The sequence below is a fragment of the Talpa occidentalis genome, unplaced genomic scaffold, assembly GCF_014898055.3.
Source record: "Talpa occidentalis isolate TD23 unplaced genomic scaffold, MPIMG_talOcc4v2.1 talOcc4.4, whole genome shotgun sequence".
NCBI classification, from domain to species: domain Eukaryota; kingdom Metazoa; phylum Chordata; class Mammalia; order Eulipotyphla; family Talpidae; genus Talpa; species Talpa occidentalis.
The window spans coordinates 95,540,308-95,561,879 of NW_023604295.1; the positions used below are offsets into that span (position 1 = coordinate 95,540,308).

Sequence of the window (21,572 nt, forward strand, 5' to 3'; positions counted from 1 at the left end):
GTTTTTTTTGGGTTAGTGTTCTATAGATGTCTGTTAAGCCCAAATGCTCTAGGTCCTTATTTAGAGCTTTAGTTTCTTTACTTATTTTTGTCTTGTTGATCTATCCATTGTTGATAGTGGTGTGTTGAAGTCTCCCACTACGTATGTGTTTTCTCTGATGTCTGTTTTCAGAGAGGACAACAGTTGTCTGATATATTTTGGTGCTCTTTCGTTTGGTGAGTATATGTTAATGAGTGTTATTTCTTCTTGAAGTATTGTCCCTTTAATCATAATGTAGTGACCATTGGGTCTCTTTTTATTTTTTGAGTTTGAAGTCTGTTTATCTGATATAAGTATAGCTGTTCCTGCTTTCTTTTTGGCCATTTGCTTGTAGGATTGTTTTCCATCCTTGACTTTGAGCCTATTTTTTATCTTTTGTAGCTAAATGTGTCTCCTGGAGACAGCAAAAGGTTGGGTTTTGTTTCTTAATCCAGGCTGCAACTCTGTGTCTTTTTATTGAAGAGTTTAGTCCATTTACATTTAGAGTTAATATTGATATGTTAGCATCTGTATTTGCCATTATGTTTGTCTTTCTTTGATTTATTTATTTATTCTTTAATAACTTTTTTTTTTTTTTTTGTCTTCTTTCGTTGTTATTCGTCCCTCTGAGGTTCTGGCTTAGAATTCCTTGTAGTATTTTTGGAGTGGGGGTTTAGTCGTAATGAAATTCCGGAGTTTCTCTTTGTCTGGGAAGGTCCATATTCTTCTTCATGGAGGAAAGAGAGCTTTTGCGGGATAGAGTATTCTTGTTGGCATCTGTTTTCTTGAAGTCTGTTGACTATGTCCCTCCACTCTCTCCTTGCCCGTAGTGTTTCTTCAGAGAAGTCTGATGTCAGCCTGATTGGTTTTCCTTTGAATGTTATCTGTTTCTTCCCTCTTGTCAGCTTCATTATTTTTTCCTTGTCCTGGATTCTTGGGAGCTTTACTATTATGTGTCTTGCTGTGTTTTTCCTTTCGTCGTGGAAGTTTGGTGTTCTTCTTGCTTCTTGTATATCAATTTTCAGCTCCTTCTTCGCATTTGGGAAGTTCTCTTCAATTATCTCCTGGAATATTTTCCTCTGCTCCTACATCTCTCTCCTCTCCTTCTGGAATTCCTATAACTCTTATATTTCCTTTCCTCATGGAGTCAGATAGTTCCCGAAATCTTTCTTCATTCTTTTTCCTTCGTACTTCTCTTCCTTTTCTGTTTTGGTTCTTTTATTTCTTTGTCTTCAAGAGTACTTATTCGTTCTTCCATTTCATCTATTCTGCTTTCATTGCTTTTCCCAGAGTTCTTTAGTTCCTCCATTAATTCTTTGATCTCCTGCATTTCTTTTACTTCCCTCTTTAGGGACTCTATTTCCTTCTTCTGATCTATCACTTTTTTATCATGGCAATTTTAAATTCTCTTTCTGGAAGGCTCAGAAGTTCTTCAAGTTGCTGTCGTTGCAATCTGGGGAGTGGTTTCCTTTTTGTGGTGTGCTTCTTTCCTGAGGAGTTGTTAGGTTGCGTGTGGTTCTTCTACTCCCTACTGTCTGTTTTCTAATTTGTCGTATGCGTTGGGACACTGTGTTGCTCGGACTGACTGGCATCTTGGGGTGAACTTCTCCGCTCCCCTGGCTCTTCCAGGAGCCATCTCTGTCTTCTGGGGGAGCTTTCTGCTGGTTTTAGGCAGTTTTTACTGAAGAAATGTCCCTGTTCTAAAATGGCGAAGTGGGATGCAGTCCCTGCGCCTCCGGTTTCAGGCACACTCTTCTGCGCCCCCGGTCTGCCCCGGACGTGGGTGCCTGCTCCCTCTGTGGGCTCAGACTGCTGGTCGGAAGGGGCCTGGTGTGGGGTGGGCTAACTTCCCTGCTGGCCACTGGGTCCTCCAGAAGCCTTCTGCCCTTTTCAAGCAATCTTAAGAAATTTCCTGTTCTATGGGGTGTTAGTGACTTTTTTTTCCTGGTCGCTAGGTGGCGCCAGAGATCTCTCCTATTGTCTTGGGGGCTGTTTTCGCCCCCCCCACCCCGTGGGACAGGGAACAGAGCGGGAATGGTAGGGTAAACCTCAACAGCTTTGGGGTGCTGTGTCTGCCTTGTGCCCCACCGTCGTGGGAGACCCACGCCCTAATTTCGTGCCCCGGGTCTCAGTTCAAAGCCCTCAGGTCCAGGACGCGGGCTGTAGCCCAGTTCAGTGCGCGGGAATGGCGCCTTTTGCACCCCGCTCCCCGCCTGGGCGCCTGTTCCTGCTTACTCAGGGAGGGACCTTCACCTCAGTGAGGACCTCCGCGCGTCTCCCCGCAAGCCTAGGTCGCAGGCGCGGGGACCTGGGCCGCTGCGATCCCGGTCCGCGTTTTCTTTTCAAGCGCGCCAAGCGCGCCACTTTCCCGCACAAGCTTACCGGCAGCCCGGGCTGTGTGCGCGTCTCCTGGGGTCTTTGTTCTTCTCTAATGGCTCCCGGAGCCGTTCGCTCACCGCCGCGGCGGATCCTGCAGGGTCGCCTCAGCTCCCGTTCACGGGTGTGGTGCTGCAATAGTTCCTTCCACTCACAGTCCCGCTTGCTGCGTCGTTTGTTCTTGTTGGTTGGTTTAGTTTGTTGTTTTCCTCCTCTCTGCCGGTCGGAGAGTGCCGCCTCTGTGGGTGGGGGAGGGGAGCAGGGTTCTGCGCTTCCCTCCCTTCTGGTCCTCTTTTATGGCCACTTTCTTCTTCGGGCAGTTTGCTGGAGTCACCCGTTTATCTTCCGTGTCCCAGTTCTCACTGGGACCTGCCGCTTTTCCTCCCTATTAACTTTTTTTAATGGGAGATCTTACTCGCAGCGTCTCCTCGCCGCCATGTTGCTCTGCCCCCTCTGCATGGTTTTTTTAAATAAGAAACTGCCAGGCTGTTTTCCAGAGTGGTTGTACCATTTACATTCACATCAGGAATGTATGAGTTATGAGACATACATTTTTTCCCTATTTTAACATTTCTGAAATCAGAATGCATTTTTTTATATAGGGGCATGTTTTATTTATTTATTTGTTTGTTTGTTTGTTTTGTTTTGTTTATACATGCACTGGGTACAGTCAGAAGCGCGGCAGGGTGAGAGAATTCACCAGAGCCAGAGCGAGGAGCAGAGCAGGCAGAAGGACCGAAGTACACTGCTGAGGGGAGCAGCGGGCTGCAGGAGAGGTCTGCACGCCATGTGGGACCCTCCTCCGGTGGCAGGGGAGAAGCCGGGGATTGAACAGGCGCCGCAGAGGCTGCGGGCAGCTTCACAACCCAGCGCTCAACCGCTGCGCCACCGGGGAGGCCCCAGAATGCGTTTTTAACTACTAATTATATGTTAGTGTTATGTCATAATTTAACCAACAAAATTTTTTTCTTATTTGGTCATTCATTGAAGAGTTGTTCATTTTACCACCATTTCTCATAGATTATCCCATTTATTAACTTGATTATTTATTTATCATCTCTTCCCACTAGAATTTAAATTTTAAGAAGGCAAGGATGCTGCCTATGTGGTTCACTCTCTTTTCTCAAGGCATAGCACAGTAGCTGATATGTAGAATGTACTCTAAACATACTTGTTAATTATATGAACAAAAAGTGTTAATTGTTCATATTTTGACTAAAGATGCAGGTGTTAGTAGCCACCCCCAAGGTTATATGCATTTTCACAGAAGATCCTGTCTTAAGTCTAATACAGAAAAGCGTAACATGCTTAGAGAAGAACCCATTTCAGTTTGAAGTGTTCTTAACATCTAACAAGCCATTTAAGACTGTATATATTTCATATTTAATCAATAGATAAATATAGATAAAACTAGGTAAAATACATTTCAAACTTTAAGCATGTAATGGGTAGGAAAAGTTCCTTCTAGGTTAATACTAAGTTAACTAAAAGTATTATTTCTAATAGAAACACAGCATTTTTTCATTGACTCTCACTTCAATGACATAGTTAAAAATAGGTAAATATGTATAAAATGGTATTTTCAAAGGATTTCATAAATACTTGAACCTCTGGTGTTTACTACACCATGAATATGAGGCATCCGTGATGGGAGGGAAGGAAATTAAAACAAGGAGGAAAGGATGCAAACAAGGTGGGGGAAGAACACAAGGGAATATGGTGATGGACTGTGGGTGCTTTGTTGTTGAGGGTAACTACAGTGACCACACCTCAGGAGAGAAATCACATATTATCCAAAAATTAAATTAAGGGCCTCCCCGGTGGCGCAACAGTTGAGCGCTGGGTTGCGAAGCTGCCCGCAGCCTCTGCAGCGTTGGTTCGATCCCCGGCTGCTCCCTGGCCACCGGAGGAGGGTCCCACATGGCGCGCAGACCTCTCCTGCCGCCCGCTGCTCCCCTCAGCAGTGTACTTCGGTCCTTCTGCCTGCTCTGCTCCCCCTCTGGCTCTGGTGAATTCTCTCACCCTCCCGCGCTTCTGACTGTACCCAGTGCATGTATAAACAAAACGAACAAACAAACAAATAAATAAATAAATAAAACATGCCTCTATTTAAAAAAAAAAAATTAAATTAAAAATGAATAGAATTTGGGCCTCCCCGGTGGCACAGGTGGTTGAGCGCAGCACTGTGAAGCTGTCCTCAGCCTCTGCAGTGTGGGTTCAGTCCCCGCCAGCCAGGGAGATACCCACATGGCACAGCAGACCTCTCCTGTCTAGCCCACTGCTCCCCTCAGCAGTGTATTTCAGTCAGCCTCTGCCTGTTCTGTTCACTGCTCTGGCTCTGGTGAATCCTCTCACCCTCCTGCACATCTGGCTTGTACCCTGGTTCTTGTATAAATAAATAAATCTTTTTAAAAAATGAATAGAATTTGGGCCTCCCTGGTGGCGCAGCGGTTGAGCGCTGGGTTGCGAAGCTGCCTGCAGCCTCTGCAGCGCCGGTTTGCTCCCCGGCCACTGGAGGAGGGTCCCACATGGCGCGCAGACCTCTCCTGCTGCCTGCTGCTCCCCTCAGCAGTGTACTTTGGTCCTCTGCCTGCTCTGCTCCCCGCTCTGTCTCTGGTGAATTCTCTCACCCTCCAGCGCTTCTGACTATACCCAGTGCTTGTATAAATAAAAATAAATCTTTAAAATAAATTAAAAAAATAAACAAATCTTTAAAAGAAAAGAATAGAATTTAAAATAAATATTTACTTAAAACATTTTATTTTTTTTTTAAAGATTTATTTATTTATTTATACAAGCACTGGGTACAGTCAGAAGCGCGGGAGGGTGAGAGAATTCACCAGAGCCAGAGCGGGGGGCAGAGCAGGCAGAAGGACCGAAGTACACTGCTGAGGGGAGCAGCGGGCGGCAGGAGAGGTCTGCGCGCCATGTGGGACCCTCCTCCGGTGGCCGGGGAGCAGCCGGGGATCGAACCGGCGCTGCAGAGGCTGCAGGCAGCTTCGCAACCCAGCGCTCAACCGCTGCACCACCAGGGAGGCCCTACTTAAAACATTTTAAAAAGGTCATAGTAGATACAGTAGATGTGATACATTTCATACTTTAGATTGTTACTTTACTTGCTTTTCCTAAGTACTGAGACTCTACAAGTAGTTCAATAACTTGTTTGTTACTGGGTTTATTTGCATGCATATGGAATAAATGTAAACATCAGCCATCATTAAATGCATTTTCCTGAAATATTTTTTAAACAGTTAATACACAGTTCCAGCCGATTACTTCACTTTTTTACCAGAAGTAAACGATTTTTAGCAGCCAGTTTGTTCACTTTCACAACCCAGCATGTTTCTTTGAGATTGGCCTGGATTGTACAGAACCTCACTGAGGTAAGAAAGATGTGTGTGTGTGTGTGTGTGTGTGTGTGTGTGTGTGTGTAGTATGGGAAAGAAAAATCCAAGGAATAAAAATAGTAATTTGAATATTTGAGGGAAAATTATGTGTCTAGTTCATATTGGATGGAAGACAAGGAATCATTACCATTTTCTAAAACCTTTTTGTATGTTGAATCAGCACATATAGAAAAGTGCACAAAACAAAATTGAATCACTGAGTGATATATATTGTGGAACAAATATCTATGTAATACTACTTGCATGAAGAACTAGAATGCTCTATATAATTTTCTTTCTAGTTAACAAGTTATATATTTATTCTTCAATAATATACTTTAGTTTTGCCTGAATATTTTTTAACTTTGTATAAATTGAATTATATAGCATTTACATTTTTGTGTCTGACTCCTTTTGTTTAAAATTGTATTTGTGAAATATACCCATAGTATGTGTAAATTTGTTTTCTTATATTTTAATTGTTATTTCATTTTCAGTCTATGATTTTACCATAGTTTATCCATCTGTACACTCTTTTCATGTGCATTGGTGTTACTCCCAGTTGTAGGTTATGATGAATAATGCTATCTTTTGATGCAACTGCTCTGCATTGTAGCTTGAAAGCAACTATTGATAAACATAAACAAATGAACATTGCTGTGTTCCACTAAAACTGTTTATGGACACTAAATTTGAATTTCACATAGTTTTCGTGTGTCAAAGTATTTTTTTAACTATTAAATGTAAAATCAATTTTTAACTTGCTATACAGAAACAAACAATGGGCTGAACTTGACCTGTGGGCTGTAGTAGGCCTTTTTCTGTTGTAGGCTATTTATATTTATACATACTTGTATATCTAATGCTGAAATATACATATATATGTACACATCTACATGTATACACATATATGTATGTATACACATACTCACACTTTGTTTTGGTCCTCACAAAAATAACACAGGCTTGATATAGAGCTAAAGTCTTTCAACCCTGTAGTAATTGCTTTGAAAAATTGAGGCATATTCCTGAAATTGTTTCTGTATGTGATTTTAATTTTTACTAAAAGTGGAATTATATTGTATTTGGCACTTAATTGATCACTTAATAATTTAGCCTTTTTGAATTGATTTTGTGCTGTTGTGTTTTCAAGGTGAGAAAGGCAATTGACGAAGAAAATTGCTGCTTTGGGACTGTTGATACCTGGTTGTTACATAAGCTCACCAAAGGTAAAGATGAGCCAATAAATCTATTTCGACTAACTGAAATTTTACTGATAGGAATGATTCCCCTAAAAAAAAGTGGAGGGCCTCCCTGGTGGCACAGTACTATGAAGCTCTCAGCAGCCACTGCAGCACAAGTTCCATCCCCAGCCAGGGAGGTGACCCACATGACACAGCAGACCTCTCCTGACTTGCCCACTGCTTCCCTCAGCAGTGTATTTAAGTCAGTCCACCTGTTCTGCTCCCCACTCTGTCTCTGGTGAATCCTCTCACCCTCCACACCTCTGGCCTTTACCCCAGTTCTTATATGCATAAATAAACATTTAAAAATTTAAAAAAATTAATAAGTTGGGGCCTCCTTGGTGGCACAAGGGGTTAAGTCTTGACACTGTGGAGCTGTCAAAGGCACTGTGGCACAGGTTTGGTCCCTGGCCAGGGAGCTGGCCCACATGGCACAGCAGACCTCTCCTGTCGCACCCGCTGCTCCCCTCAGCAGTGTGGTCAGTCAGTCCGCCTGTTCTGCTTCCTGCTCTGTCTCTGGTGAATCCTCTCACTCCCCCACCCCTCCCATACCTCTGGCCTGCACCCCAGTTCTTGTATTCATGAATAAATAAAATAAATCTTTAAAATAATAACAACAAATAAAGGGTAAGAAACAAGTTAAAAAACAAAATTAAAAATTTAAAAGTGGAAGTGACTCTTGTTTCCTTACATATTCCACATATACTGTTCCTTGCTATCCTAGGAAACTAGATTAATTGCAGATTTGTTGTACAAGCAGTATGATTTAAACATTGTGATGAAACCTCAAATTTAATGCTGAAGAGCATCTAAATTTCAAGAGCAGGAAGACTTGCGTTCAATACCAAATTTGCCACTTTGCAACTGGGTATAATTATAGGCATCACCCCTTTCCTCATCTTTTTTTTTATTTTAAAGATTTTTTTATGCATACAAGAACTGGGGTATAGGCCAGAAATGCTGGGGGTGAGAGGATTCACTAGGGACAGAGTGGGAGCAGAACAGGCAGACTGAGTGAAATACACTGCTGAGGGAGCAGCAGGTGAGACAGGAGAGGTCTGCTGATACAGGAGAGGTCTGCTGTGCCATGTGAGTTGCTCCTTGGCCTGCTGCAGAGGCTTCCGCACCACCAGGGAGGCCCGCCTCTCCTCATCTTTTATTTATTTATTTTTTTAAAGATTTATTTATTTTTATTTATACAAGCACTGGGTACTGTCAAAAGCGCGTGAGGGTGAGAGAATTCACCAGAGCCAGAGTGGGGAACAGAACAGGCAGACAGATGGACAAAAATATACTGCTGAGGGGAGCAGCAGGCACAGCAGGAGAGGTCTGCGCACCATGCGGGACCCTCGCCCTGCTGCCCGGGAATCAAACCTGCTGCAGAGGCTGTGGGCAGCTTCGTAGCCCAACGCTCAACCACTGCGCCACCAGGGGAGGCCCTTTCCTCATCTTTTAAACCAGAGATCATGACAATGTGTACAAGTGTTTTTGTAAACTATAAAAGTTCTTAAAGATTATGTGGGGAATTTTTTTGGAGATTGCACTGGAAATAGACATTAGAATTTCTATTTCCAAAGGTCTAGATTAGTGTAAAGTAGGGATAGGTGTTCATTTATGCTATCTAATAATAAAGATATTATTTCCAATGTTAATTTAGGTTCTGAATTTGCCACAGATTTTTCTAATGCTAGTACAACTGGACTTTTTGACCCATATGAGGTAAGGTTTTTTCTTTCTTTTGAATCACCTATTTCTGTGTAATTTAGTGTGGATTCTGATGATGTGTTTTTCTCCTCAGATGTGCTGGAGTGGATTTGTTACCTCCCTGCTCTCCATACCACTCACCGTCCTACCTCCTGTGAAAGATACGAGGTAATAATGAGCATCAGACATAGAAAACAGGCAGCAAAATTTTCCTTGAATTCATTTTGCCTTGGTTGGGAGAAGCAATTTATTATATATTTGAGGTGCTTATATGTTCATTATCTAATTTTTTGTCTTTAGCTAAAAACAATTTGCTAAATTTTGGAATTAATACTTTCTTTTTAATTAATTTTTATTTGAAGCCACAATTTCGGATCAGTAGATGAAGACATATTTGGTGTGCCTATACCAATAGTGGCCTTGGTAAGTCTGAAATTTGAGTTTCCCTTGTCTGGTATAAACTAAATAAATAAATATAAATGGTTTCCAGTAGATTTAGGAGACTAAAGGTCATTGCAAAATGAAGTTTAAGTATCTTCTTTCTTTTTAAGTTAAAGGACCCTGGATATAATCAGAAGTTTTCACTGTGTACTAGGCAAGGGACCACTGACCAGTCTTCTGTCACAGGAGCACTTTATAACCTTTTCTGATTTCTCTATATTGTTTTTCAGGAAAAGTGTTAAGTCATTTTTTTTTTTTATTAATGTTTGGTTTATATTGGATATACTAAGACAAAAAAACAAAAACAAAATCATGATAGGGCCAACATATTATTTTTGACACAGTGTAAATGTGTCACAAGCAATGGCGGGGCAATTTAAAGAAAAGAAGTATGTTGTATTTATGTTTTCTAAAATCCTTAGCCAGCATCTACTAGTAGAGAAGCTTATAGATAAGTAAAAAGTAAGCTGGTGTTTTTTTTTTTTTTTTTTTTTAACTTTTCAGGGTTCTTTTTTGATTATATTCTTTCTCTGTGGCTCAATGAATCAGAACTTGGGGAATCCAAGGATTACCTGATGGAGAGATTGTATGGAAACTCAGACTTTGCCTTTGATATTTTGGCAGTTTAAGCAGGAGGTATAGACTGGCTCTCCCTAAGTGGATAGTTGCCACAGTTGGTAGAGGAAGCAAGCGAATTCAATTCTCACGTTACAAATTCCTGCTCATTTAGAAAGGATCAGTGTTATTAAATTTAGGGGTGGACCCAGGTTTAGACTCACTGGAAGAATTTCAGATTAGTGAAGAAGTATCCCTCCAATGACTTTGGTCCTTAAAATATTGTTCAGTGTATCTATATGTAAATATATTAACAAATGTTATAATTTTTCTTCTATCAGAAATGTCTGATTATGAGATGTATGATTTTGACTTACATGGACTTCTAGTGTTAGTTAAACACACCCTATTGTTCTTATTAAAAGCAAACTTGTGAGATCAGATGATTTTAATGAATGCAACTGTTTCTAAGTTCAAAATGAAAATTTTTATTTTTTTCTGAACAATTTTAACTCTAACCTTTATTTCATAGGTTATTCCTCGATACTTAAAATTAATGAAGTAGACTGCCCACTAAAGCTTCCTGAGGCACATACAGTAGTTTCCACCTTATGTTGTGTAAGGCCTAGGAAACTCCCATCCTATAGTTGTTACTTCTTGCTCTATCCAGGGTTTTGGTTTTTGTTTTAAGGAAAAGGAAAAAAGAAAAGAAAATGTTGAACCGTGAGAATATAATAAATGAGACAGTGGGATACAGTAAATGCCACTGCTAAAGGCTAGTAGGTCTTAACATTTGAACATTTTTGGTAGGTCGCTGACCAGCAATCAGCCATGTTTGGAGAGTGCTGCTTCCAGACAGGAGACGTGAAATTAACCATGGGAACTGGGACATTTTTGGATATTAATACTGGAAATAAACCTCAACAGAGTGTTGGAGGTAAATAGTTAGAATTTATACTATATATCAATAAAATACCACTTTCATATTTAACTTCTGTGACACTTTCCATTTTATATTAAGACTGTTCTCTGACATATTTTTCACTATATTCTTAGAGTTAATTCCCATTTCCTTTGTGTACTATAAATTGAAAGTATTAAAAAAAAGAAAAAGATTATCAAAAAATTCAGAAGGCTAGGATATTTTGGTCAGCTTTCTAAATATTTACCTCTAATACATGTTATATTTTCTTAAAACATCTTTCTCGGACTCCACATTTTCTTTTCTTTTATGCGTTAGAAATTTGCCATTTTGTGATATCTTTTAGGGGCAGTGGTTCTCAACTAGTGATCCCTGCATATTTAGGATTTTGATGACAATTGCTAAGAATTTGCTGTCCCACAATGGACTATGATGGACGATTATGGGTGCTTTGGTGGTGGGAGAACAATGGTGTGATCACATCTGAGGAGAGAAATCCTATACTGCTAAAATAATAACAGGATATAAAACAATGGCACTTCATTAAGAAAAGAAATGATTGAAAAAAAATTTTTTAAAGAAGAATTTTCTCTCCTTAATGAAGAAAACCCTGGAATATGCAAACCAAGGAATTTAAATGTGTTGCTACCAGGAGGGCAGGAGGCTCTTAGTTTGTGCTCTGGATTTTAAAGACTTTTCCCTACATTTCTTTCCTCCTCAAGCTCTTTTCCCCCTTACTAGAAAAATGGTAACTAGAAAATGCAGATTGTTGTGTTAGGTTGTTTCTGTTTAAAGCCTTACTTAGAAATCACAGATAATACAACCAAATAGCTCTCTAGCAAACTAATCTCAAAGTTATCTTTTACTTTTCAATTAAAATATTGTTTCTTGAGACATTTATATCTATATCTAGCTCTATTAGCCTGTAGCTAATAAAAGCTGATATTTATGGTCCATATAATTTGCCAGATTCTATGCTTAGATTTGGTTTTTTTAAATCTGCTAACTCAAATTCTCACAGGAATGCTCTGACCATTTTACAGTTGAGGAAACTGAGGCTAAGAGATTAGAAACTTTTAAGACTTTGTCTAATAAAAAAATAGAGAGGGCTGAGATTAAACTCAGGCAGTATGACTTTAGAGCCACTTTGCTATTTTTTTTAGATAATTAAATTGTTCCATTGTAGATGTCTCTGTAATGAATTATTTATTTATTATATGCCTTGCATTGTTTGTCTTTAAGGCTTTTACCCATTAATTGGGTGGAAGATTGGGCAAGAAGTTGTATGTTTAGCTGAAGGCAATGCAGGAGACACTGGTAGTGCCATAAAATGGGCCCAGCAGTTGGGTAAGTTTTCTTTTGCACAGATTCCACAAGCCGGAATTAAAGAATTCGAGTACCTCAGAATTAGATTTCAGTAGGGAATGAATGGATTGTCCAAATGAAATATAAAATAAAAGGACATGCACTAGAAAAAAACATAGAATGTTATTTTTATGTTACTGGGATATGAAAGGCTAAACATTAAAGTCAGATACCATAGAGGAAAAGAATGATAGATTTAAGTATATAAAATAATAGATGGGTAGCAAGAGAGATGTCATAAGCAAAATTAAGAGACAGATCAGTAAGAGCAATTTGTAGCGCATGTCAGAAAAATGAATGAAAATGATCAAAAAATGGACAAAGGACAAGGGTACAGGTATTTCATGAATAAATGACTTTAAAATTCAATAATTAAAGAGATACACATTTAAAAATGATGCCAGCTATCATTATCAGAGATTAATAAGTTCAATGATGCTTACTGTTGGTAGGAATGGGGAGAAAGAAATATTCTTGTTTGCCATTGAGATGAATATTAATTAGCATGGCCTTTCTGAAGAACAATCATGCACTATAGAATGCAGACCCTTTGTCCACAGTTCTGTGTTTCTAAGAAAGTAATCATATAAGGCCTCCCTGGTGGCATAGGGGCTAAGTCTTAGCGCCATCACCTCTACTCCCTGTGTTCAATCCCCAGCCAGGGAGCTCACCCACATGGTGCAGCAGACCCCTCTTGTCTCGCCCACTGCTCCCCTCAGCAGTGTATTCAGTAAATCTGGCTGTTCTGCTCCCCACTCTGTCTCTGGTGAATCCTCTCACACCCTTCTCCCCCACCTCTGGCCTACACCTTAGTTCTTATATGCAAAGAAAAAGAAAAAAGAAAGTAATCATACAGGCATGCAAAGGTACATGTACATATTTAATACAGTAGTTGGAAATAAGTTCCTGTCTAGTAATAAAGTATTAAATAAGGAAATGTCATGGAACATTAATCACTTACAAATGACAGAGTCGTTATATACCATTGGCATGGAGCATTATTGAGATATAATTCACATGTTCATATATTTAAGACATACAAGAACTTGGGGGATAGGCCAGAGGTGCAGGGGATGAGAGGATTCACCAGAGACAGAGCGGAGAGCAGAACAGGTGGATCGACTGAAACACTGCTGAGGGGAGCAGAGGGCGAGACAGGAAAGGTTTGCTGTGCCATGTGGGTTAGCTCCCTGGTTGGGTTAGAACTCATGCTGCAATGGCTGGTGATATCTTGATAGCACTGAGACTTTAACTCCTGCACCACCAGGGAGGCCCAGCTTCTTCTCTTTAGATATATTTTTTAATTCTGTTCTCTCCCAGAAGATGCAAAGGAGAGGCAGAATAATTCCCCATTCATCAACTGAAAAAACCATTCTTGAGTTTCATATGAGATCATGTGTACATTACTGCTTTACTAGGTGAGGCTCATTCATTGTGATTCTCAAATGATGAAAACTTTTCTGGGAGCTAGAACTAAGTGGTACAAGCAAACTCCTCCGGAAGTCCAGTTGAGGCTGGAAAACAGGACTATTAGTCTAACTGAGGGAGAGAGAATTCAGAGTTGAGTTATTTATCTTAAAATTTCAGTTACTGGGAAAATATATTGATATTATTGGTATGAATCTGTCTGAAATTCATACAAAAGTCATTATCTGTTACACCCTTTCTATTCTGAAAATTCATTTTAAGGGGTTGTTGGAAAAAATCAACTGTATTCAGGAGAACACAGTATGTAGGAGTGTGAGCAACCCTGTACTATGGAATCTGAGCCTTTATATCTTTGTGTGACTTGCTGGATTTATTCTCTGAATAGTGGCTGCTTTCCTCCAGTAATTGAGTGCTCAGTATGTACCTGGAACTGAGGTAGGGGAACAGCAGTGAATGACAGACTCTCCCTGCCTCCTGGAGGTTGTAGTGTAGCATGAAAGGCAATGCATATTAAGTGAATATTGAAAAAAGTAAAAAAAAAAAGTATTGGTGTCAAATATCAGGAAAGTATCAGTAGAATCAAAACCTCTTTCTAAAAAAGGGGAGACTTTGTCTAGTCTGGAGAATCTAAAGGCTTCTTTAAAAAAGTGACATTTCAGGGCCTCCCCTGGTGGCGCAGCGTTTGAGCGCTGGGCTGCGAGGCTGCCCACAGCCTCTGCAGCGCCAGTTCGTTCCCCGGCCACCAGTGAGGGTCCCACAAAAAAAAAAAAAAAAGTGACATTTCAACTTAGGAGGAAGAAGTGGTTGGGCAGGTGGAAGAAGCAATTGGTCAAGCCATTTAATCAGGAAGGAACAAGACCTATCTGAATGTCCTATTTATTCTCTAGAATTGAGGCAGTTCCCATCTCTGTTATCCTCCAGTTACATGGGTCAGGCGAGATTTTTTCCCTAGCAATCTCACTTTTAATTGCTACATGTCACATCTGCCTACACTAGTCAATCCCCATAAGACTTCCAGTACACATCTAAAATTACCCAGGGGCCTCCTTGGTGGCACAGCGGTTGAGCGCTGGGTTGGGAAGCTGCCCGCAGCCTCTGCAGCACTGGTTGGATTCCCGGCTGCTCCCCGGCCACTGGAGGAGGGTCCCACGTGGCACGCAGACCTCTCCTGCTGCCCACTGCTCCCCTCAGCAGTGTACTTTGGTCCTTCTGCCTGCTCTGCTCCCCGCTCTGGCTCTGGTAAATTCTCTCACCCTCCCGCACTTCTGACTATACCCAGTGCTTGTATAAATAAATAAATAAATAATATATATATTTTTAAAAAACTCTTTAAAAAAATAATAAAATAAAATAAAATTACCCAGGACTCTTGTTTACTAGAAATAAAGAAAACTGCTTCCTTCTCCCTGAGTATTTTCCCAAGAGAGACATAGTCTTTCTATTAGAGGAGGTGAGATAGGTGGTAGTGAATGATTCCATGTTATTTTAGTAAGTAGGATCTGAGTTCATGCTTCTGCCTTCCTCTTGCCTCCTGCTGGGAAGATACACAGTAAAATATGGCTCGCTGTTGAAGCTAGAGTGGAGTCCACATGAATGAGCCTTGAGATTTCAAGTAGATTATATAGATCTAGGGCTCTAGATCTATATAACAAATACAACAAATCTCTATTGTTTGTTGTGTCAGTAACACAGAAGAAGAGAAACAGGAGTCATGGAGCAGGCTGTAGGATGCAGAGAAGAGTGGGTCAAACTGAACAATGGATTTTGGGCTTTAGGGAGGGTGAGTATACTCCCGACTCCCATCCATGGCTCAAATCTTATTAACAAGGCATTCCACTGATCAGTCCCTGGGGCACAAAGCACATCAGTATTGCCCCAGGGCAATCACACATCCTGCTCTTGTCTAACTTGAAAGGAGCCTTGTCCGCTACACCCATAGATGTTATTGGGAAAATAATGATTGGCAAGGACCCTACTGGTGTTCTCTATGGATCCAGCCTGCTAAGACAAGAGAAAATTCCATAATTTTGAGAAGAATTAGTAAAGAAAAGAAAAAAGAGTTGGCTTGGTCCATCCCTGGGGAGCCTGCTGACAGTTGATACAGGTTTTGTTTTATCTGAACTGCCCATCTTCTAGGCTGAGGCAAAGCCTAATTTTCTCAAACCTTGATAAATGTGAGAGCCAAGGGTGTCTACTCCCTTACCTCTCACTGCCTGCCAAACCCATAAACCTAAGAGAGAGCACAAAGTATTTAAGAACATACACCACCTTGAAGAAGTGTGAGGAAGTTCAGAAAACAACAGCAGGTGACTCCTCAAGGCAGATATAATGGAAGTAACAGAAGATTAAAATTACAACATAAGTGAAACCTAGATAAAAGAAAATTTTGCAGACTTCCCTGGTGGCACAGGAGTTAAAAGTCTCAGAGCTATCAAGCAGTCACCAGCCACTGTAGCATGAGTTCAATCCCCGATCCCCGGCCAGGGAGCTGACCCACCTGGCCCAGCAGACCTCTCCTGTCTCACCCGCTGCTCCCTTCAGCAGTGTATTTCAGTAGATCCACCTGTTCTGCTCCCCACTCTATCTCTGGTGAGTCCTCTCACCACTACCACCACCTCTGGCCTACATACCAGTTCTCATAGCATAAATAAATAAAATAAATCGTTTTTTTTTTTTAATATTGCAAAGAAATGTTTGGAAAACAAGAGTTCTGAAGAAAGTAAACCATTATATATATAATATAAATGCATTAATACAATGTGAAATGGATAGTGTTGAAAATCCCAATAAAGATCATGAAGAATTGCGAGAGAGAACAAAACTGAATGGTAAGGGATACAGGAGAAATATCAGAGGGAAAAAGGTGTGAATAATGGTGTCTTTTCTGGAATATGAGAATGTAATTATAGAAATTGAAGTATGAAAATGTAAAAATTGAAGAGATAATTGAAAATAAACTTCCCTGAGTCAAAAAAAAAAAAAGACCCGTTGGGCCTCCCTGGTGGCGCAGCGGTTGAGCTGCCCGCAGCCTCTGCAGCACCGGTTCGATCCCCGGCTGCTCCCGGCCACTGGAGGAGGGTCCCACATGGCCTCAGACCACTCCTGCCGCCCGCTGCTCCCCTCAGCAGTGTACTTCGGTCCTTCTGCCTGCTCTGCTCCCCGCTCTGGCTCTGGTGAATTCTCTCACCCTCCCGCGCTTCTGACTGTACCCAGTGCTTGTATAAATCAATAAATAAATCTTAAAAAAAATAAATCTTAAAAAAAAAAAATATATATATATATATAAAGACCCGAATTTTTAGACTGAAATGGCCTACCAAGCTAAAAAAAAAAGATACAAACACAGTCATATGTAGATGAATTGTCTGAATACCCAAAATAAAGAAAGGCTTCAAGACAGGAAGGATAGTTTATTTATAAAGAAAAATGAATCAGACTGGCATGGAAAAGTTGTAAAATTTGGAAAGTGCAACTTTTACAAACTTTGAAGGAAAAAGAACAATGAGCCAGTATTCAAGTTCCTGGCTAAGATTCATAGTAAGTGCAAAAGGGCATTTCTTGCATTATATACTTTCTGAGGAAATTACTCAAGGAAATACTCTAGCCAAATTGCAATAGTCAGAACAAAGATCTCAACATGGAAAAGACAAAGTATACAAATAAGTTATTCTTCAAATAAATTTTTTTCCTGACAGTAAGCCAGACTTGTTTTTGTTCCATTTTAGTTGAACTGTTCTTATACTGAACTGATTTAAATTTACTTAACTGTGAAATCAGTGCTCAATTTTCCTATCATAAGAACAAGATTTGGGGGCCTCCCCTGGTGTGCAGGCAGTTGAGCGCCACACTGTGAAGCTGTCCACAGCCTCTGCAGCGCCGGTTTGATCCTGGTCGGCCGGCAGTGAACCACATGGTGCAGCAGACCCGTCCTGTCTCGCCCACTGCACCGCTGTGAGGCTCTTTGTAGCCTCTGCAGCGCTGGTTCAATTCACAGGCCAGGGAGATTAGCACATGACAAGGCAGACCTCTCCTGTCTTGCCCATTGCTCCCCTCAGCAGTGTACTTAGGTCCTTCTGCCTGTTCTGCAACCTGCTCTGTCTCTGGTGAATTCTCTCACCCTCTCACACCTCTGACCTGTACCCCAATGCTTGTATAAATAAATAAATCTTTAAAAAAGAGAGAGATTTAAATTAAGAAGAGGCACTAGTTAACGAGGTTTAGATTCTGTGTGTATTGTGTTACTAGAAAAGAAAATGTTTCTGTTAAGTGTTCCAAAATGGTATTTTTTCCCCATTAGTGTTTTTAATTTCACAATGTATAATTTATGGGACAAATTGCTGTTGAAGAATAAAGAAGAATGTACATTTCTTTTTCATTTTTCTTTTTCATTTATGTTTTCATTTCAAGTTTATATAAATCTTTCTAAACACACACACACACACACACACAGCCTGAAATCCTTTTCTCAGTGACATATTTAGAAAAGCAAGAGTAGACTATCTCAGCATATTATGTAACACAGAACTAAATAGGTAAGACAGTGTTTAATTGATAGTCACATGGAAATTTGAAATGTCTTTTTTCTTTTTTTTAAAAGATTTATTTATTTATGCATACAAGAAGGGGGTATAAGCCAGAGGTGCAGGGGCTGAGAGGATTCACCAGAGAGAGTGGGGAGCAGAATAGGTAGATCTACTGAAATACACTGCTGAGGGGAGCAGCGCCATGTGGGGAGCTCCCTGGCCAGCTGGGGATTGAACCCTTGCTGCAGTGGTTGGCGATAGCTTGATAGCGCTGTCTTTAACCCTTGCACCATCAGGGAGGCCCTGAAATGTCTTTTCTTAGGTAGCATAGAGCCAAGGAATCATTGAAACAATTTAATAGTGTCCCAAAAATAAAGAAAATTATTGTAGTAATTCTGTCAAACATTACTTAAAAGAAAATGATAATTGCTTTTTAGTAAGAAAAAAAGAGATGCACAATAAACTTCCAAGCCAAAAAATATACATAAGAACATACAAAGCATAATACTGAGAAATAATTAAAAGTAAATTGATAAGGGCCTCCCCAGTGGCGCAGCGTTGAGCACTGAGCTGCAAGTTGCCCACAGCCTCCATAGCGCCAGTTCAATCCCCGGCCACCAGGCGAGGGTCCCACATGGCGCGCAGACCTCTCCTGCTGCACCTGCTGCTCCCCTCAGCAGTGTACTTCATCAGTCTGTCTGTTCTGCTCCCCGCTCTAGCTCTGGTGAATTCTCTCACCTTCCCACGCTTCTGACTATACCCAGTGCTTGTATAAATAAATAAAATCTTTTTTTAAAAAAGTAAATTGATAAACTAAATCACTTTTAAATATCTAAGAATCAGTACCATATGTATATTTCACATTCATACATATAAATATATATATATAGAGAGAGAGAGCGAGAAAGAAAGAGAAATGAGATCTTTTTCACTTTTTGTTTTGAAATGATTTCAAACTTAAATCTATAAAAATAGTCCAGGAAACTCTTGTATAACCTTTACCTCAAATTTGCCCAGTTTAACATTTTGCCATGATTACTTTATATCTGTGTGTCTGCCTATCTGTTTGCCAACCATCTATCCACCCACCATTCTATCCTTCCTTCTATACATCCTGTATGCTATATAATAGATAAGTATCATAACTTTTCTGAGATCTTTGAGGCTAGTTTACATACATTCTGCTCCTTTTCTTGTAGTGTTTCACTGTACTTTTCTTTAAAAACAAATTTAAAATATAATATAATATCAGAAATTAAATATAATATCTGTAATTGTTATATTTCTATCAGGTTTGTAGTCTATATTTCATTTTTGTCAAATACCCAGGTTATGTCCTTTAGCACCATTTTTCTCCAACACAGAATCCAGTGTAGAATTGCTTGCTTATTGTATAATTCCCTTTAATTATTTTTTTCTCAGTTCATGTTTGATAGAAACTACAAAAGGTCAAAGGTGATGTCCCATTACTAAATACATCAGTTGACCTGCCCCACAGGATAGTTCAGGCAAGTCTCTCCAAGGGAAACTAGTAAGGCTGGCCCTCCCCTATCCCTGAAGGACAGGACTGTCATGTCCCATAATCACATCTGGGCTAATTCTAATGTTGTGTTTTAAGCATGACAATAGTAAAAGAGGTTTGTTCTTATGACTGCTCACTGCAGTCTGGTTCTGAAATGGCCACAGGCTCAATTCTGCTTAGAGAAATATTCTATGCTCTCTTGGACATCAGACTTGATGGTATCACTACCAGGCTTCCAAACAGCTGGACACACTTTAGCATGGTTTGTCAGTGAACTAGAAGACTGGAATGAGTCTTCTAGTCTCTTCTGGAATGAGTCTCAGAGTCTTAACTTAAAGTGGCCAACAGAAAGGTCATTTCCAGCAATGGAGTGAAGGATGCTTTTATCATCCATGATAACAAGGCCCCTGAATGAGATGCCCTCATCAGCCTTAAGAACCCATAATACTGAGAAATGGGTGTACTTGAGGTCTGACGCCAATGGGATGTTCATGGGCCCATCCCTCCTGTTTCTTAACTCTGAATTCATGCCCAGTGACAGAAGTGAGAATCCACAGAAGCGTCAATCACTTGGCATTTGAGTTTCTTAAATTCCTCTCTTTCCACGGAGCACCCAAAGGTCAAGTCAAGAAGGTAAAAGCAGAGCACACGTATTTTCTTTTGTAGTCAGACCAGCTAATATCTTTGAACTGAGCATCTGCATTACAGCTGTGGCTTTGAAATAGGGGCAGGGAGCCCAATTTTGGCATTCCTTAGAGATATCTTGTATTAGCAACTCCAATGGCAGAAGCCACTAAGAAAAGTCAGGAAGAAATACAAAGCCCACATGGGTGCTGCTTTTATTGCTTCTAGGGCTCTCCTAATAGCCATTTAAAAAGTGAAGTTTCCTTGGATTTTTTTTTTCATTCCGTTGACATTTTTTAAGAGCACAGGCCACTTGTTTTATGGAATATCCACAATGTCCTTACTTATAACTTGATTCAGATTAGTCATTTTGGCTGCAATCCTACATAAGTGATACTATATCCTCAGAATATATATCTGGAGATGTAAGATGCCCATTAGCCCTGTTTGGGTTCTCTTAAATTTTGTTCATATGTATGTTTTTAATTTTTCTATTGTGTAAATTACCAGGTGTAAGGGCAGGACAGGCCACAGTGCAGGTTTTCTGATCCCATGCAGACCGGGTAAAGGAGGAGTCAGAGTCCTCAGTAGTTTTGCAGGTTTTTTATTTGGGGTTCACCAGGCATATGGCAGGCAGGGGCGCTGGCTGGGGGGCTGGGAGGCCTCCCAGCCCCCAGCAAGTCTTCACTCTATCTGGGCTCTCTAGCGTTCGTTCTGCTGCTTCTTGGCTTCTCTTTCGGCTTCTGCTTCGGCTTCTACTGCTGCTTCTGCTGCTGCTGCTGCTGGCGTCCCCGTGACACCGCCCTTAAAAGCACAGTCTTTGGTCTCACTCATAGCAGGAATCTAGAAAACTTAAATAAGGGACCAGGAAAATGAATATAAGAAAGTGAAAATCAAAATCAACAAAAAAACTATGAACCAGAGACACTTTTTGGGGGGTGGGGGGCGGGAGGGGAAGGATTGGGGTCAGAATGGGGCGTTTGCAATTGTATGGGGGAATATAAAAATAAAATTTAATATTTAAAAAAAAAAAAAAATAAAAGCACAGTCTTAACTCAGCTGAATCCCATCTACCTATGCCCACACCCTATTCCAGGTGCCCGCCATCAGGCATGCATTCAGGACAAGGATCCATCATCTATCCTGATGGCGGAAGGGCAGAAAAGCCTGATATTTTCTCTACCCTACACCAGGTTTTTTTGTTTGTAATAAATAACATGTAGGGGGATACTTCGAGATTAGCTTGATACCCCATCAAGCTAGCATCAAAATTCTCCATCTCCTAAATTTAGCTTTCAAGGTGTTTCTTGCCTGGATCAGTCTTTCAGATTGCAAAATGCTGTTTTCTAGATCCTCTATGACCTTCATGTTTATTAGCATTCTGTCTTATAAGAAAGGACATTCCTTTCTCCCCATTATTTATTCTCAGTATAAATGCAGGTTTCTTATTTCATTCAAGTTATA

At 40.5% G+C, this 21,572-nt stretch overlaps 1 protein-coding gene and 1 pseudogene across 4 annotated transcripts in view; one reads left to right on the top strand and one right to left on the bottom strand.

Annotated features, from left to right (window-relative positions):
• Positions 1–21,572, top strand: part of GK5 (glycerol kinase 5) — an 82,072-nt gene that overhangs the window by 40,814 nt on the left and 19,686 nt on the right. For all 4 annotated transcript variants that reach the window (XR_008553938.1, XM_037525852.2, XM_037525854.2 and 1 more), the window contains 7 exons: positions 5,646–5,777; positions 6,934–7,009; positions 8,682–8,743; positions 8,823–8,896; positions 9,091–9,151; positions 10,535–10,661; positions 11,889–11,993. Coding sequence is in view for 3 of the 4 variants with exons in the window: in XM_037525852.2 (XP_037381749.1) it covers positions 5,646–5,777; positions 6,934–7,009; positions 8,682–8,743; positions 8,823–8,896; positions 9,091–9,151; positions 10,535–10,661; positions 11,889–11,993 (637 nt within the window). In the remaining variant the exon portion in view is untranslated. The remainder of the gene's footprint in view (positions 1–5,645; positions 5,778–6,933; positions 7,010–8,681; positions 8,744–8,822; positions 8,897–9,090; positions 9,152–10,534; positions 10,662–11,888; positions 11,994–21,572) is intronic.
• Positions 19,651–21,476, bottom strand: LOC119257053 (peroxiredoxin-1-like; annotated as a pseudogene).